The sequence below is a fragment of the Semicossyphus pulcher genome, unplaced genomic scaffold (assembly GCF_022749685.1).
Source record: "Semicossyphus pulcher isolate SPU_LCO1_2020_fin unplaced genomic scaffold, fSemPul1.0.p SCAF_10, whole genome shotgun sequence".
NCBI lineage: Eukaryota > Metazoa > Chordata > Actinopteri > Labriformes > Labridae > Semicossyphus > Semicossyphus pulcher.
The window spans coordinates 6,320,814-6,336,585 of NW_027211604.1; the positions used below are offsets into that span (position 1 = coordinate 6,320,814).

Sequence of the window (15,772 nt, forward strand, 5' to 3'; positions counted from 1 at the left end):
ATGAAGGTAAAATTCCATGTGTGTTCTAACTTTAAGAAACCTTCTGTTTTAAAGAGCAAATTTAAATGTAAATAATGTGAATAATTGTACGATTTCTTTCTCAGACTTTTAGAAGTCAACAGTACAATAGGTATTACTGTTATACAGGTGTATTTCACAACTTCCTCCCCCCGTTTATGCTGTTGACTGTCGCCACCTAATGAGCTCATCTGATTGGCTAAGCCCTCTTGTCCCCACCCTCTTCTGATGACCGCGGAGGAACCTGATTGGCTGAGAGAAAGCTCCATGCTGTGAAACGTCCATCGGGGGCGTTTCTATCTCCATGCTGCTGAATGGATAGTATCTCTTTACAGTCCCATCTACACCTACATTCCTAACACCGGTAAGACACTATTTATTACGTTACAGGACAAACTGATTTTTGCTTTTTTTGAATACGCGCTATATATTTCTGTGTGTCTCGAGCTCAGGTCGTGTTAGCATCAGCAGGTGACGGAACAGCCACACGGCCTCTCACATTTCATAACAGATATGTCTTGGTGTACAGACACAGAAACCATGATCTGAACTTTGTCTCAGTGATTGATGACAGCAACTACAATAGCGATATATAACATTTTATAAAACTACAGGCTATTTTTATTATTTCAGAGATTGTTTAAGAAATAGTTTTCACATCACTGTTTCTCTTGCAATACTGTCAAAATGTCCATATATCAATTTCTTTGTTTTATGTTTTGAAAAAATCGATCATATGTGTCAAAATGTCAAATGTCTCGCAGGCAACATTATTATGGCTTAACTAAGGTGTCCTCCTGCTTAAAATATCCAGTATTTGAAAAGCCATTGATAGAGTAGGCTAATTGTCTTCTCTGACCATTGGTGCAAGTATTAGAATAAATATTATTATGGAAAATACTTATTGAACAACTGAGGCGGATGTACATTAAATATAAAAGTTTTTTACTTCGGCAGTGTGAAATAGATTAGGGGAATACTACATTAAATTGTGGATGGCATTTTAATGTAGCTGGTTGCAGGGGCGGATCCAGACTGTTTTGACTGGGGTGGCCCAACTGGGGCACTGACTTAGGCAGGGGTGGCATGTATGTGTCCACACCAACGCCCACACGAATGAATAGCATTCATTTACCCTTTCTATCTCCACTAATCATATCTACTTTGACTACTAACATTAAAGTATCTAAAACATGATATATTTCTGTGTATTTTTTATGTTTAAAAAGTAGTTTTGAGTGGCAACATAACTTAATTCTTTAAGGACTCAGAAAGAAGATGTTTTTTTTCAGAGTAACAATTTAAAGTGCTAACAAAATGTGCCACATTAAAATGCAGAGAAAGATACTTGCAGCCTGCAACACGGCCCAAACACTTGATTTTAACATAAGTAAACATAAAGTAAATAGACAATCATAAGTCGTTTTCCCAGTGGTCAAAAAAACAGCTAGTACATGCTTTTTTGCGTAGTTTGAAAGGTTAAATAGACCGTACTTATATAGCATTTTTTCTAGCGACCTTTGTGACCGCTCAAAGCTGCTTTTACACTACATGTCACATTCACCCATTCACACACACATTCATACACTGATTGCAGAGGCTGCTACATTAAGCGCCTAACTGTCAATCAGTTATCACATTCATACCCACCGGTCTTGCCCGACATGTAGTCTGAGGGAGCTGGGGATCGAACCTCCAACCTCTGATTGAAAGATGACTGACTCTACCACTGAGCCACAGCCGCCCAGGTTACAATCAGCATTCAGACCAGGGTCAAATGAGTCTACAGTAGACCTGGGTAATTATCGCCTCGGCTCCGATCGGCATTGATGGGAATACAACGCTAATCTCCTACCCCTCTCCGGTGTGATGCTATGCTCCATCAGTAACTTCTGCAACTCCTTGTCATCTCAGCTACAAATTCTGCCCGTCTGCGTTCAAGCAACGCTCAAACACCGTTCCAAATTTGTCGGCAGACTGAATGAGTAATAGATACAATAAAGACCTAGTATTCTTCACAGGAAATGGTAACAGAGACTGTCGGCATTTATAAGTGGGTCTTCCTGGGTCTGAAAAACCCATGTCAACACGCTAAATTTAGGTGGGAAAGGGGGTAATAGTTAAGGATTTTGGGGGAGCACCTGGGGTAGCCAATCAGATTTCAACGGGTGGTGGCAGGTCCCCACTCTGGATCGGCCCCTGGCTAGTTGAGTGAATTACTTGAAACCGTTTAATTACCTTTTGCAGGGTTGTTGACATTAAAACGTTGCTGTTTTCCTTAGAACTGTTTGGTGACTTTATTTTAACAGAAGCAGCTTTACTAAGCTTCAAAGTGTTAAGACGTGTATTTTCCTTGAAGAATCAAAGCCACTAATAACTGTAGCTGTTGGACAAACGTAGCTGATTAATGAGTGGTATAAATTAAAATATCTAAGTGAAGTGCTGATACCTTTAGGTTGTACTTACACAGCCAAATCAAGTAAATTTATGTGCCTCATTAGCTGCTTTGCGCCACTGCTATTAACAAGGATTTACCATCATTTATAATGAGGCTCACACTGTGCTGAGGTCAAAGGTTACACTAAAACCATTAATTGGCTTGTTTAAAGATGAACCCTGGGTGCTAATATATAAGCTTCAGAGGTTAATTACATTAAGTTTTTCTGCAGATTACACTGAGGATTACTGTAATTGTTAGATAACACTAATTATAGAAAATGTATGTCGCCTTCGTGACGGATAAAAGTTCAGCATCATTAAAGGCTCTGTTACTCTGGCGCTACTCTGAAGCCTGCTGTTTATTTGGTCCTTCTGATTCACTGATAGATATCTACTTTAAATGTTTTCAGAGGAGAGCGACAATGAAGCCGAGCAGCCAAGCACTCAAACACAAATCGTCACATGACACAGAGAGGGAGTTTGGAGGAACCTTGGGTGAGTCACTGCAGACTTTCATTTTATTAAGATGTCTGATTTTTATCTAACTGTGGATCACATTTACTGCAGCTGAACAGAAAATACACAACACATTTATCCATTTCTATGTGCCCTCCTGTCTAAACACTGTGTGCTGCTTTTCCGTTCAAGCTATGGTAGATACGAGTTAAACCTGAAGTGATGCACATTAAAGAGCTGCTTGTATGTCTTAATAATAGTGACATTAACAGCCACTATACATTCAGACACATGTTTGTTGTTCCATAAAATTGGTAATAAAGTAGGCCGCCTCTTTGTAGATCATTAAACTGCTGTCACAATGAAATTAATAAGATGACAAAACTCGCTGCAGCAGAGATCACTAGTCCCTCAGCATGAGCTCCATCAGCAGGACTGCTCATTACAGCTCCAACTGCAAATCATTACAACCACCCAAGCAGGATTTTTCATTGTAGACATGATGGGAAATGAGAGAACAGATACATCACAGCTTAAACGTTTGTGTGTGTGTGTGTGTGTGTGTGTGTGTGTGTGTGGTGCTTTATCCCCTGCTGTCTTCTTTAAATCGAGCATCACAGCCACTTTGCTGTCCACTTGTTGTTAAAGTAAAATCATGTTTTAAAGCGCGGCTCTCAGCAGACCACAGATCAGACAACACCACCAGTTTTGTTTGCTCCCCCACTGACAGATAATCTAATAGCTTTACCACTATGCACTTATTAAACATGCAGAATTATTCATCCTGCATTGTCATGGTCTCTCAGGTGCCGTATGCATCCCCATCTTCCTCCCGCTGACGGTGCTCTTCCTGATCAGTGTGAGTCGATCCCCTGAGGCCAGTGTGCTCCAGTGGCCGCCTCCCCTCCCCTCCTCTGACCAGCTGTGGGATCCTCTGGCCCTCGTGATTCTGCTGGGCTGGATCGCTCTGCATGCCCTCCTCTACCTGATGCCACTGGGAAAGGTGAGAATGAAAGAAGTGAATGTAGCCACTTTGGACTGTCACCTGTTGATTTGTGAACTCACATTTTGGCCGTCGCCATCTTGTTATTTTGGAACCAGAAGTGACCATATTTGGACAAGAGGGATACACAGCGGTATTTCTTTATCCTAGTTGGTAGTGTGGCGTGTTAGCAACTTGTCAATCACAGGTATCCACACCTTCAAGCATACACTGCTCATCATCTTTTTTTTACTGGAAATGTTGCTATGATTTTAAAATGATCCTCTTGCTGTGTTAAAGAGGACCTGAAACTAGTGATTAAGTTAACTCCCATTCTGTTACATACAATCAAACTTCTTTTTGCAACCAGTGAAGTCGCCCCCTGCTGGCCATTAGAAAGAATGCAGGTTTGAGCCTATGTGTAGGGCTAGGTGTATTTCAAACCAAAATGACTCAGCCGCTTTAAGAAATAGTTCAGCGTTTTAGAAAAAATGTTTGTTGGCTTTCTCTTCTAAAGTCATATAAAAACATTGATACTGCTTAAATCTGTATACAGCCAGAAGCCGGTTAGCTTAGCTTGGCACAAAGACAATGAAATGCTAGCCCACCTGTTCAATGTCTCCCAACTAGCATCTCTACAGCATTGACTAATATCTTACTTCCCAAGAGTTAAAACAAACGGAAAACTAATGAGTTTTAGGTGTTTGCAGCTTGATTTTGTTCCCTTATGAGCAGAGCTAAGCTAGCTGTTTTCCCTGTTAAGCTAGGCTAACCAGCTGCTAGCTGTAGCTTTATATTTAACAAACTGTGAGAGTGATATTTATTTTAGCTTGCTGCACACCTGTTAGAAGAGCTGTTTTGAGTCCATATTTCATGAACAATAGATTGATAAGATAAAAATGGATCCTATTAATGCTCTTTAAAGACCAGCTCCAGTCATGTTTTAAGACATATAAAATGCTCTGCTTGAAATAATAAATTGTGTCTGATATGTTTCAAGCATCTCCTCCTTCTGCCTCACAATGCACATATTCAACCGCCCCCTCCGTCGCGAAAACAAAACGTGTCTCTGCCATCGTTTAGTGGCAAATTGTTGAAACTTAGCTAGCTTGAAATGTAGTAATTAGTAGTAGTAACGTTAACATTAGTTGTCAGTAGTGAGTTTAGTGGTTACCATAGGTTACACATAATGATATACATAGCGTCACCCCGTCCATTAACAGGATTGGCTCCTTAGATTTGTGACGTCTCAAACCTGCCAATCTGAAAACGTGTTGTTCAGCCTGTCCTTGGTACACTGCAGTTTAAAAGCAGACAGGCCCAGACTGGAGATGACTGCTGATGTTGTCCCTGATATGTCTTGTAGCACATGAAGAACACCACTTGAAGATGTTTACAAGGTTAAACACTTGACTGGACGGGGTCTTGAAGAACACAAATATGTGTATTTTCCAAAATGTTGAGCTATTTGTGTAAAGGCACATATTTTTTTTATCTGAGACATGCTAACATGTAGCACAGATAGAAACACAGACACTAACAAAAAACCACTTAGGCTATTAATTTCAGTGAGACAGCACCTATTAAGAGTTTAACATTGCTCACCACAGACTGGACAGAGTGAGTAAGGCAGTGGCAGCTAACACTTAACATTGATTCATAGCTTTATTTGCCATACTATGATATGAAGTTGTATGTGAAAATATACTAAATTCATCCATATCACCTGTCTGTAGCATGACAATACATGCATATTAACACGAAGATGTGCGTGGATGTTGATAAGTTTGACCCAAATATTCCCTGTTAGCAGAATTATAAGATGAAATAAGTCTTAATGATTCACCATAGAGAAAGTTATTTTGTCTAAGCCCATGACTCGTACACGAGTACACGTGTAACACGTTCAGATTCAGAGTGAGTGTGTTTACCTGCAGGTGTCTGAAGGATTAGTGCTGAGGGATGCAACACGTCTCAAGTATCCCATAAATGGTATGTTGGGTTTTACTGGTTAATATAATCATGTTTTATATTTTCATATGAAGTCTGATTTTGTGAGTGTTTGTTGGTCAACAGCTAGCTTGGTTTGATATCTTAGTAATTGAAGATAATGTGCTCTTCTAAAATTTCTAAAGAGTTGAAATACTTCTCATATGTAGTTCTTCACTGAGGTAAAATTCACCTGTTCTGACATTTTATTTTTAATGTAACCTCTAAACTTCTTGACTCATTGACCTCAATAAAGTTAACTTATGTTACACAATCTGAAGTTTCACATCTCTTTTAGACCAGCCTCAGTCTGCTCATCTCTCCCCTGGGCTGCAGGACTTACCTGTGTTTGTGTGTCTCCCTCAGGTTTTCATGGCCTGTGCATCAGCGGTGTTCTGCTGCTGTTGTTTCTGGGGCTCGGGGCTCCTCTGGGGTATCTGTTCGAACTGCTGTTGCCTCTGGCGATGTGTGCAATAGCGGTGTCATTCCTGTTCTCTGTTTACCTCTACATCCGCTCCTTTTGGGCTCCATCTCATGCTCTCGCTTTGGGGGGCAACACAGGTGAGAGTACAAGGTCATGTTTAAAGTACAATTCACGCTAAAATACTGTTTGAAAAGTCGTATCCGAGATGTACTATGCATTTGAAGGCTCTTTTTTTGATGTTTTGTGGAGGCTTTCTGTATTCCTGTGGGTAATTATCTAACAGCCCAGCTCTTCAAGAGCCTGCAGGCATCAGGCAACAACTGAACACTCACTTTCAAGTCATCTGACCTCGCTACACCAGCTATGCTGCGCTCTACTGCATCTGAAGGCAGAAACCTGAGAGCGTCTAGTGTTGTGAAGCAGCTGCTGCTCGCTGACGGTTACCTTCTATCTAGTTTGTGGAAAGAAAGAAGAACTGTTCCCAGTGCCATGCTGTCAAACCAAACAGCTATTCTTGGTGATTCTGTCAATGTGAAATTAATTTAAATATGCACTTCCAGGTAATATTTACACGGATTTGAGTTTGGGGAAAGCAAAATGCATTAAACCAGTGGCTAAAAAGATGCAAAACTATTGACTTTCTCTTCTGCTTCAGCTGCACCTTGTGTTTAGTGTTGACTGCAAATGTAAGTTAGCATGATAAAAAAATAAAGGTGGAGAAATGTGGTAAATATTATTCCCTCCAGACATGAGCCTGATGCCATTGTTGGCATGTTAGTATAAAGTCGAGATGAAGCGGCATTTCAAGAGTCTAGATCTAGCTTCTGCATCGTGACGTCTTTCCGAGTGAAACAGGATTTGATTTGATCGTTGAGAAGTGGGCGTAGACAGACGTTCTCCACAGCGCAGTAGCTAGCTAAGTGACCGAGTGTTCTTGGTGCTCTGCGGCTAAATGTTGCAGATTGATTGGTTGAAATTGTTTGGTGCTAACTTACGTAAGCACGCGTGAAATTTAGTTTTACCAGAAGAAAAAATGAGCGAATTTTGATATAAGAATACGAAGAAATGGTTTTCTGTATTTTTTTGGCCTATATTGTCAAATAGATGCACAATATAACCGGGGATGTGATCTAAAAGGATTAAAATGACATTTTTCATTTCACCTCGACTTTAAGTCTGACACTCCTCACCTCAGTGCAGCCTCACGGAGCACGGCTGCTTTTTGTTTCTATCAAATAAAACACTTGAAAATTCAGTCGCCACAGCTCACCTGCAATGTTTTTCTCCTCCACTACAGAAGCTTCTAGTCCTCCGTTACAGTTCTTCTGTCTATATTAACAGAATAAAGCAACAGAGAGCAACACATTTTTCCTTAACTGGGAAATTAGAAAACGCTATAAACAGATATAAAGCAGAGATCGGAGGTGTGATGTGGCTACAAAACAAAGCTTTTTAGATCAGCTAGTAACTAATGCAGTTCATTTTGTCTCAAATAGATACGGGCCTTCATCAAAGCAGACTCTTGACTTGTTATTACACAAAAACTTCAGGTGAAATAACACTGTAATTGAGCGCTCTGTTCCAACTAAGCAGCAACTACATGCACCTTTGAAATCACTAATGCATCTAAATGGAATGCAGCCTATAATTAATGTTGAGGACGTGCTTTTCCTGCTGTGACATTTGATAATGTGCAAAACACAAGTTTCAGACGGCAGATATAATTAAGCTGACAGAGACTGACAGCCAGTCACTTCCAGGGGTAGACGGCAGCTCAGTCTGTAGGGACTTCAAGTCCCGCTACGGCTGGTAGCTGGAGAGGTGCCAGCTCCTTTCCTGGGCTCAGTCGAGGTGTCCTTGAGCAAGGCACCAAATCCCCCACTGCTCGGGGCGCATGTCCATGTGCAGCCCCCTCACTCTGACATCTCTCCATTAATGCATCCACTAGTTCCTGTTTGTGCATGTGTGTATTTCGAGCCTTTGTATGTGTAGCATGTTTGTATTAACAGTGAAACATTTTTATTAATAAAGTATACATTCTTCTTCTTCAAAAAGGCTTCAGTAAATTGCTCATTTATTAACTGCTAAAAAATGTCTTGCAATTTGCCTATGATGTCACCGGCATGACAGACTTGGATCACCTGTACACACGATGACAGAGGGAGAAATATAACTGTAGCTGTCAAACCCTCCAGTGGATCTTTTTTAAATCATTCATCCCTCTGTCCTCTCCAGGTAACCCTCTGTATGACTTCTTCATCGGACGGGAGCTCAACCCTCGGATCGGAAACTTTGACCTGAAGTATTTCTGTGAGCTCCGACCAGGTCTGATCGGCTGGGTGAGTTCACCTGCAGGAGTGACGGTCGATTCAATCAGAACTTGATTTATACGTAAAAAAACATCAACAGAAAAATAATAAAACAAAAGTCAAATAATTGTTTATTCAAATGCAAAGCTCATATTTCTAAACCTACAATCTGTATTCTGCCTTAATAATTATTTTTATATTGTAAGTCTGAATCATTTTAGATTTGTACTTGTGTAATGATGATGAACTCTGTTGGAGAACCCGCACAGACCAACAGGTGGCAGTGTTGCTCTCCCTGATCCTCAGAAGAATCCAGTCTGTGATTCTGACACAGAATCAGAAACCTCTCTCCCTGATGAACTGACCCAGTGAGACATTTGTCAGAGGAAGTGCATTATGATCAGAGTCTGAGTCATCAGACCCACTAACACAGAACATAGAAGAACCACTTACAAATAAGATTCATACAATTACAGCACGCTTCTCTTGCTCTTCACTAGGCTCAGACAAACAGTAAAAGAAAGGAGACATCCTTCTTGATTTAATTAATCCTTTATTTCCATTTGTTCCTCTGTACAGTTAAAACAGTCAAATCTTTGCACATCTGATTGTTTTGAAGCCAGGTGCGTAGGAGAGGACAAAAAAAGCTCCCACCAACTGAATACAGACAGTGTGTGGGAGATTTCTGCTTCCTGTTGAATGTTAAAACTATTTACTTTTACCTTTCAACATCTTTCAATTGCAGATGTCCTAAATACTGAACAATTGATTGGCTATTGTACTTTTTTGGATATAAATCAAGAGGTGGAAAGGGCCAGGTTAGAGGAAAGGCCTCTTTATAGATAGAGTATTAAATGTTCAGTGATGTTACTGTTTTGATGTTTCCAATATTCCGACTCCTAAAGCACCAAACCTCGCTGTGCTCACCACAAACTGTCCAAACTGCAAGTCATGGAAACAATACAAAGTATATTTTGCAAAGAGAGACCTGGTAAAGTGAAGATGAGCTCCGCGATGCGGCTCTGCTGTTATGCTGCCTTTGCCATTTTACACTGAACCAAGCAACGCCGTGTGTGTGTTTGTACATAGCGTTGCAGACAGCGCGTGCTTCAAAAACACACACGGCCTGGCTCCGCCGTTTACACTGGTGCCGTTTCGCCTCCGGTTGTAACTCTTGATTTTCCTGGCTGACGGTCGCTTTCCTTTTCAGACTGTTTGCTTCATCTGAGCGTCAAATGTGTTTCTTTTTCTTTGGATTTTCACTTATTGTTGAAGTTGTATCTGTAGTCATCCATCTTTTCTTTGTTTGTTCAGCCATAGTAGATTACTGTTTACTCGCAACACTTGCAGAGACGGGAAAAGCAGCCGCTTAGCTCCGCCTACCCTCTCTCAGCAACCACTGCTGGCTGATGGAAAACGCGTCACTAACTGGGCGTGCTTGTGATTCTTTCGGTGAATGTTTCCACAGACACCCAGTCTGTAATAATACTATATACTGCAAATGCAAAGGGTTTCATCAGTGGGCCATTGGCTCACTCACCATTGTGTTACCTCATTCGGCGATAGATAGAGACTCAACAGACATTTATTTAAATGAAAATCTTCGAGATTATATCTTTAAAATAAGTGTTGCACATAGTGGTGTTTGCATACATTAAGGGAAACACCATCAATATCAATCAATCAATCATTTTACATATCTAAAGCACCAAACCACAACAATAATCTTCATCGAACAGACAATCTAAAGCGAATCCAGACTCTTGGTAGACGGCCATCTTCCTTTAATCCTTGGGTCAAAGATCTGCTAAAACATGTAATTATGCATTATAATGCACTGGTCTGCCTAATAAAGTATCAATAAGTGTAAATTGTCATTAATGCAAACACTGGTTTCTGTTCGTCTCTGCAGCTTGGATCATTTCTGAACTGTGCTCTCAGAGGGTTTGGAGTTTTGATCACGCACATGAAAATTGCCGCCTAAATATTGATGCGATCTGTTTTCCTCTCAGGTGGTGATCAACCTCGGCATGCTGATGAAGGAGGTGGAGCTCCGAGGCTCCCCCTCACTCGCCATGATCCTGGTCAACAGTTTCCAGCTGCTGTATGTGGCAGACGCTCTGTGGAACGAGGTGAGGGGGGATTTCTGGCCTTGCATCTTTGCACCTGTAACTATTATACGTTTTTCCTTAATCTCACCCACTGTTGTGTTACTACAGGAGGCTGTTCTGACAACCATGGACATCGTGCATGACGGGTTCGGCTTCATGCTGGTCTTCGGGGACCTGGCCTGGGTTCCCTTCACGTACGGGCTGCAGGCGGCCTTCCTGGTCGTTCATCCACAGACCCTGAGTTCACTGGGAGCAGCAGTGATAATAGCACTGAATGGTAATCATGCTTCTTTTTCTTTAGGCTGCAACATGTTTTTTCTTCTGGATAAAGAACATTGTTCTCTTTGCTTCCAGGTATCGGATATTACATTTTCAGAAAATCAAACTCACAGAAGAACCAGTTCAGACGAGACCCCACACATCCGAGCGTTGCAAGTCAGTGTTTCTTTAAATTTCCCCTCAAGTCTTTTTAATGTATTTTCTAAATCAATCTAAGTATCTCGACTCAGACTGTTTATATGAGGAGGAAGAAACTGCATTTTCTCCTTCAATCAGATTAAAGTGGTAGACGGGGAGTTCTCTAAACTGCAAACCTTACTCAGAAATATCTACGTTTCCCATGACTCCTGGCAGGACTGGAGACCATCGCCACAGCAACAGGGAAGCGGCTGCTGGTGTCTGGCTGGTGGGGTCTGGTTCGTCATCCCAATTACCTCGGTGACCTCCTCATGGCCCTGGCCTGGTCTCTGCCGTGTGGTAAGAGGGCTTAAAAGCCACTGCAGAGCTTGTTTTGCACACAGGCCGACACAGTGCGCGCCTTTCTTAGAGAGAGCGCATGAGGTCATAGATAAGAGGTGCTGTTAATTATATACAGCCATATTTAGCATTAGGATAGATGTGTTGGTGAGGGAGACTGAGGGAGACTGAGGGAAACTCCCAGCTGAAGGAGTGTGAGTTCTGTTTTGACAACAAAGGCATTTTAATTGTTTAAAGAGAGAGACTGCCTTGGGGTTTCTTGTGATGAGACGAGATTGAGATTTATGGTCTCAATTGTTTGGTTAAATTCTTCATTGTAATTTAATTTTGTAATTTAAGGTTTCATTTAGAGGAATCTAGACGATGAATCAGGGCATGCTTTAGGGCAGTGGTTCCCAAACTTTTTTCCTTGGAGCCCCTAGAGAAGTTGCTACCATTGTGACCTTTCATATAGGACAGGGGGGTAGCAATGTGTCTCCACCCTGTTGACCATATACGGTCACTTCTGGCTCCAAAATAACTAAACAAACAGCTGACAGCCAAAATGCAAAACATGAGGATTAAAACGGTAGTCTATCAAGTTAAGGTTTTGAACGATAGAAGACCCAAAATCAGACATTAAAATATAATAAACAAAAAGACCTAAACAAAAGGCTTACTGTAACAGACTCCTGGGTAGCAGGTGAGAATCAAACATCCTAAAAAACAGGTGAAAACATTGGTAGAGCCACAAGGAACACATCCTCACAAGAAGCAAGGGTTTCATGATAGACCGGGGGTTTGCAAAGTGAGCCTCCTCTGAAAGAACATAAAAACAGCCCCCCCCCCCTTTTGAACATGGTCGATGCAGAAAACACACACTCACACAGGTAAGTGGAGGTGAAGGGGATGATGTGGCATGTGGGCTCTCAGACTGCTTGGTATCAATATGATGCCGCAATTTAAATGGTCTCATACTGTCATTAGCTAGCACTGTGGTAACTGAGCAAAATCCACACTTTACATAGCCGTGGTCATACTTCCTCCGTTTTCTGCTCTCTCCATCAGTTCAGATCAGTCGCCTCTCTCTCGCTGTAGTTAATAAAAATCGATCCATTTTGCCACACACATCGCAGAAGTTAGCTAACCTAATGTGTACAGTTATTTTTTTTAGTTCTCACATGTTACATGTTGTCTAAACAATTGCAGCCTTTAAAGAACTCGGTAATAATAAACATGAACACTAATAGTCTCAAAGTTTGATTTGTTCAATAATTAATTAATGCATAAACACTCACTAATCCTTTACATTCAGTAAACTAGGAGCATCAGCAGCATCATGATGAAGTCCTGTTTTGACCTCACCTGATGAATAAAAGTCAAATACTCTGTTTTAGCTCTGTTTTTGGTCTCCACCATCTCCTTAGGGAATATCTGACCTTATAAGTGCAAGTCATCCGCTGTGTCTGTCAGCTGTTACGTTCTGGGCAGGTAGAATGTAGATGGCTTTTGGACATTTTCATGGAAACACAGCCGGCATATGTAACGTCATAGACATCACAGCAGTGAGACTACTCCAACACAACAAGCTAAAAGATGCCAAAAAGAGCGGTACAGCTGAGGGGAACGGCCGTGTCAGGTCGTAACGATGTGTGTGTTTGTCTTTAGAAGCGAACCCTTTCATATTTGGTTAATCATGTCATCTGCAGTTGGTATAAATATTGAGTCACAAATGCTTTAAAGTACATGAACAAAAGACGGCAAACAGAATTAGAAATGTTTGTTATAAATTTTTTTGGGGGGGCTTTTATGCCTTTGATGATAGCGAGAGAAGAGTGCTGAAAACAGGAAGAGAGGATGGGGACTACACGCGGCAAGGGGACAAGAGTGGGAGTGGCACCCAGGGCTGCTGCATCGACTGTAGCCTCTGTAAATAGGACGCACGATTTAAACGATCGTAAGCATTTAATGCTAACAGCTATTGAGACGTTTTGGATGGTACCAAAGAGGTTTGATACTCAGCCTTAGCGACTGTGCTTTTCCTTATTAGATAATTACACAGTGTTTCCCACTGATGCAGAAGCAATAAAAGGCACTAACAGTCCTTTCTTTGTTCCTCTGTAAGCGGCCTTATGTTCCTTTCAAACTCACTTCCTAAAAAGATGACAGACAGACTTTTGTTACCGCTGACACATTCTGCTCATTTGCATTCAGACTTTAAGTTCCCGGCTGCCTTTGTAATTGAGATGTACTGTAGTTTCTGCCATAATTGCTGCTGCGAAAGTCACAAACTGCGAAATTATGCACTCAGAAAGAGAAAACTCACGCCGACGTGTTCCAGACTGATGAAAGCTGCTCTGACAAAGTGGAACAGCGGTTACATCTCAGAATCTGACTGCAGGAACAATGACTGAATAAAAAAGGTATTTTTCTCAGAAACTCTTGAAAGTGCAGTCGGCAAAAATTACCATTGAGATGAATCAACTCTGGGAACATTTGGAGCTTCATCGAACCCGTATTGAGCGCAGGGTCTTTGTGTGATACAGTGTACAGCAGAGGGGGGTGTACAGTGGTTACAGCGCTTTGGATGTCATTCACATCATGAACATTGATGTCGATACTAAAAGGTGTTCGTTTTTCTTTGTTTTGAAGATCTTTTATATGAGTGAGTCATAAATGTCTTTTAGTTTCTTTGACATTTTGTTCTAATTATTTATTCTCTTTTCTTTAGGCTTCGCACATCTTCTGCCGTACTTCTACGTCATATATTTCACCGTCCTGCTGATTCACAGAGAGGATCGTGATGAGAGGCAGTGCAGGGCCAAGTACGGCCTCGCGTGGGACACGTACTGTCGACGGGTGCCCTACAGGATCTTCCCCTATATATACTAAAAAAAGGACAGCAGATGGTTGGAACGGGACCAAAACTTTCACTCAAACTCAGCAATAACTTGAAATGTGAATCCCTTTTCAGTGTCACAGACCACAAGTAATAACCAGTGCTGCAGGAAGCTCACAGTTTAAATCAGCCTTTAAATCAGCCTTGATTCTGAGGCTTCATTTACAAAAAGGTTTTTAATCGTTGCAAAACTTTACTAGACTCCGATGTAGGTAAAGTCAGTCTGCATTAAAGGTCTCTCGGTCTGTGCAAACTGCGCCAGCACATAAGTGCACTTCCATAGAAACATCAGTGCCTTTTATTAAAACACTGTTTTTATTTTTACAATGTCTTTATTTTATTGAGCTGTTATCTGTGAATTACATTTGAAATAAACAAATACAAAACAGCACACTGCACTTGATCTTGATTGCTGTTATTAGACACTTATTTGAACCTCTGGGCATTGTGGGAAACTAAATAATACATATGTAAGGGATAATCTATAGTGAGCGGGTTATTATAGCGGAATTGAACCCCGACAGGGTGAGCAGGACTTGTCTCACCCTGTTGGGGTTATTTACATTTTCCGTTTAAAAATAGTCCGTTACACTGACAGTGAGAGCTGTGTCCATGGCAACGGGTAACCCTAGCCTTTTAACAAGAGCTAAGTTAGCTGTTTTTACTCAGATGAAATGTAAACATTTCATCTGATGGTGAAGGAAGACAAGTTGAACTGGGCCGCAGGAATCAGCGCCGCGCCTGATCGAGGTTTTCTGTCTCGTCACTGTGAGTCTGTTAACGTTTTCTTCTCCATTCACCGTCTTTAAACACCGCTGTATCCCGTACTGTGTTCAGTTTAAAGTTTACTTCATGTGCCGTCTTCAGTTTTGTAGATCTCTCTGTCGTAGCCTTTGCTTTTTCTTTTCTGTTTTGCCTCTTTTCTTTTTTTCCTCTGTAAACAAACCAACCACCTATTTTCAGGGCATTTATATGATTACAGTTAGTCCTCCAGATTGTGTGATAAGAGCAGCATCCCTAGCAACAGTCTGCTCTTCATAGCAACGGTCTGTTATCAAGAAATAACAGACCTCGGAATGCTGTGATTAACCAATCAGAATCAAGTATTTAAGATAAGATAAGCTCTCGCCCTTGGCCCTTTGCTTCATATCACCCTCCACTCTCTAGTCCCCATATTTCCTGTCCCTCTTCAGCCGTCCAATCAATGAATCAGAAAAGATAACCTTTATTGATCCACCTTTGGGGGAAATTCAAATGTTACAAGTTAAAAATTGAGAGAAAAACCCATACTAATACATGGGAGCTCTAATGTCATTACTTTTACATAATATATATACAGAGAGAAAAAACGTTTTAATCTAAGTTTTGAATCTTTGTCTTTTCAAGTGTGATGAAGACAGCTGAAAGAGC

At 41.2% G+C, this 15,772-nt stretch overlaps 1 protein-coding gene across 1 annotated transcript; it reads left to right on the plus strand.

The window, feature by feature from the left end:
* The first annotated feature begins 2,879 nt into the window (after positions 1–2,879).
* Positions 2,880–14,713, plus strand: tm7sf2 (transmembrane 7 superfamily member 2). The gene is made up of 10 exons (XM_069675539.1): positions 2,880–2,952; positions 3,720–3,916; positions 5,833–5,887; positions 6,251–6,445; positions 8,544–8,647; positions 10,630–10,749; positions 10,837–11,005; positions 11,083–11,163; positions 11,362–11,484; positions 14,195–14,713. The coding sequence occupies exons 1-10, from the start codon at positions 2,880–2,882 to the stop codon at positions 14,353–14,355; spliced, it is 1,278 nt and encodes a 425-aa protein (XP_069531640.1). The 3' UTR covers positions 14,356–14,713.
* Positions 14,714–15,772: the final 1,059 nt, after the last annotated feature.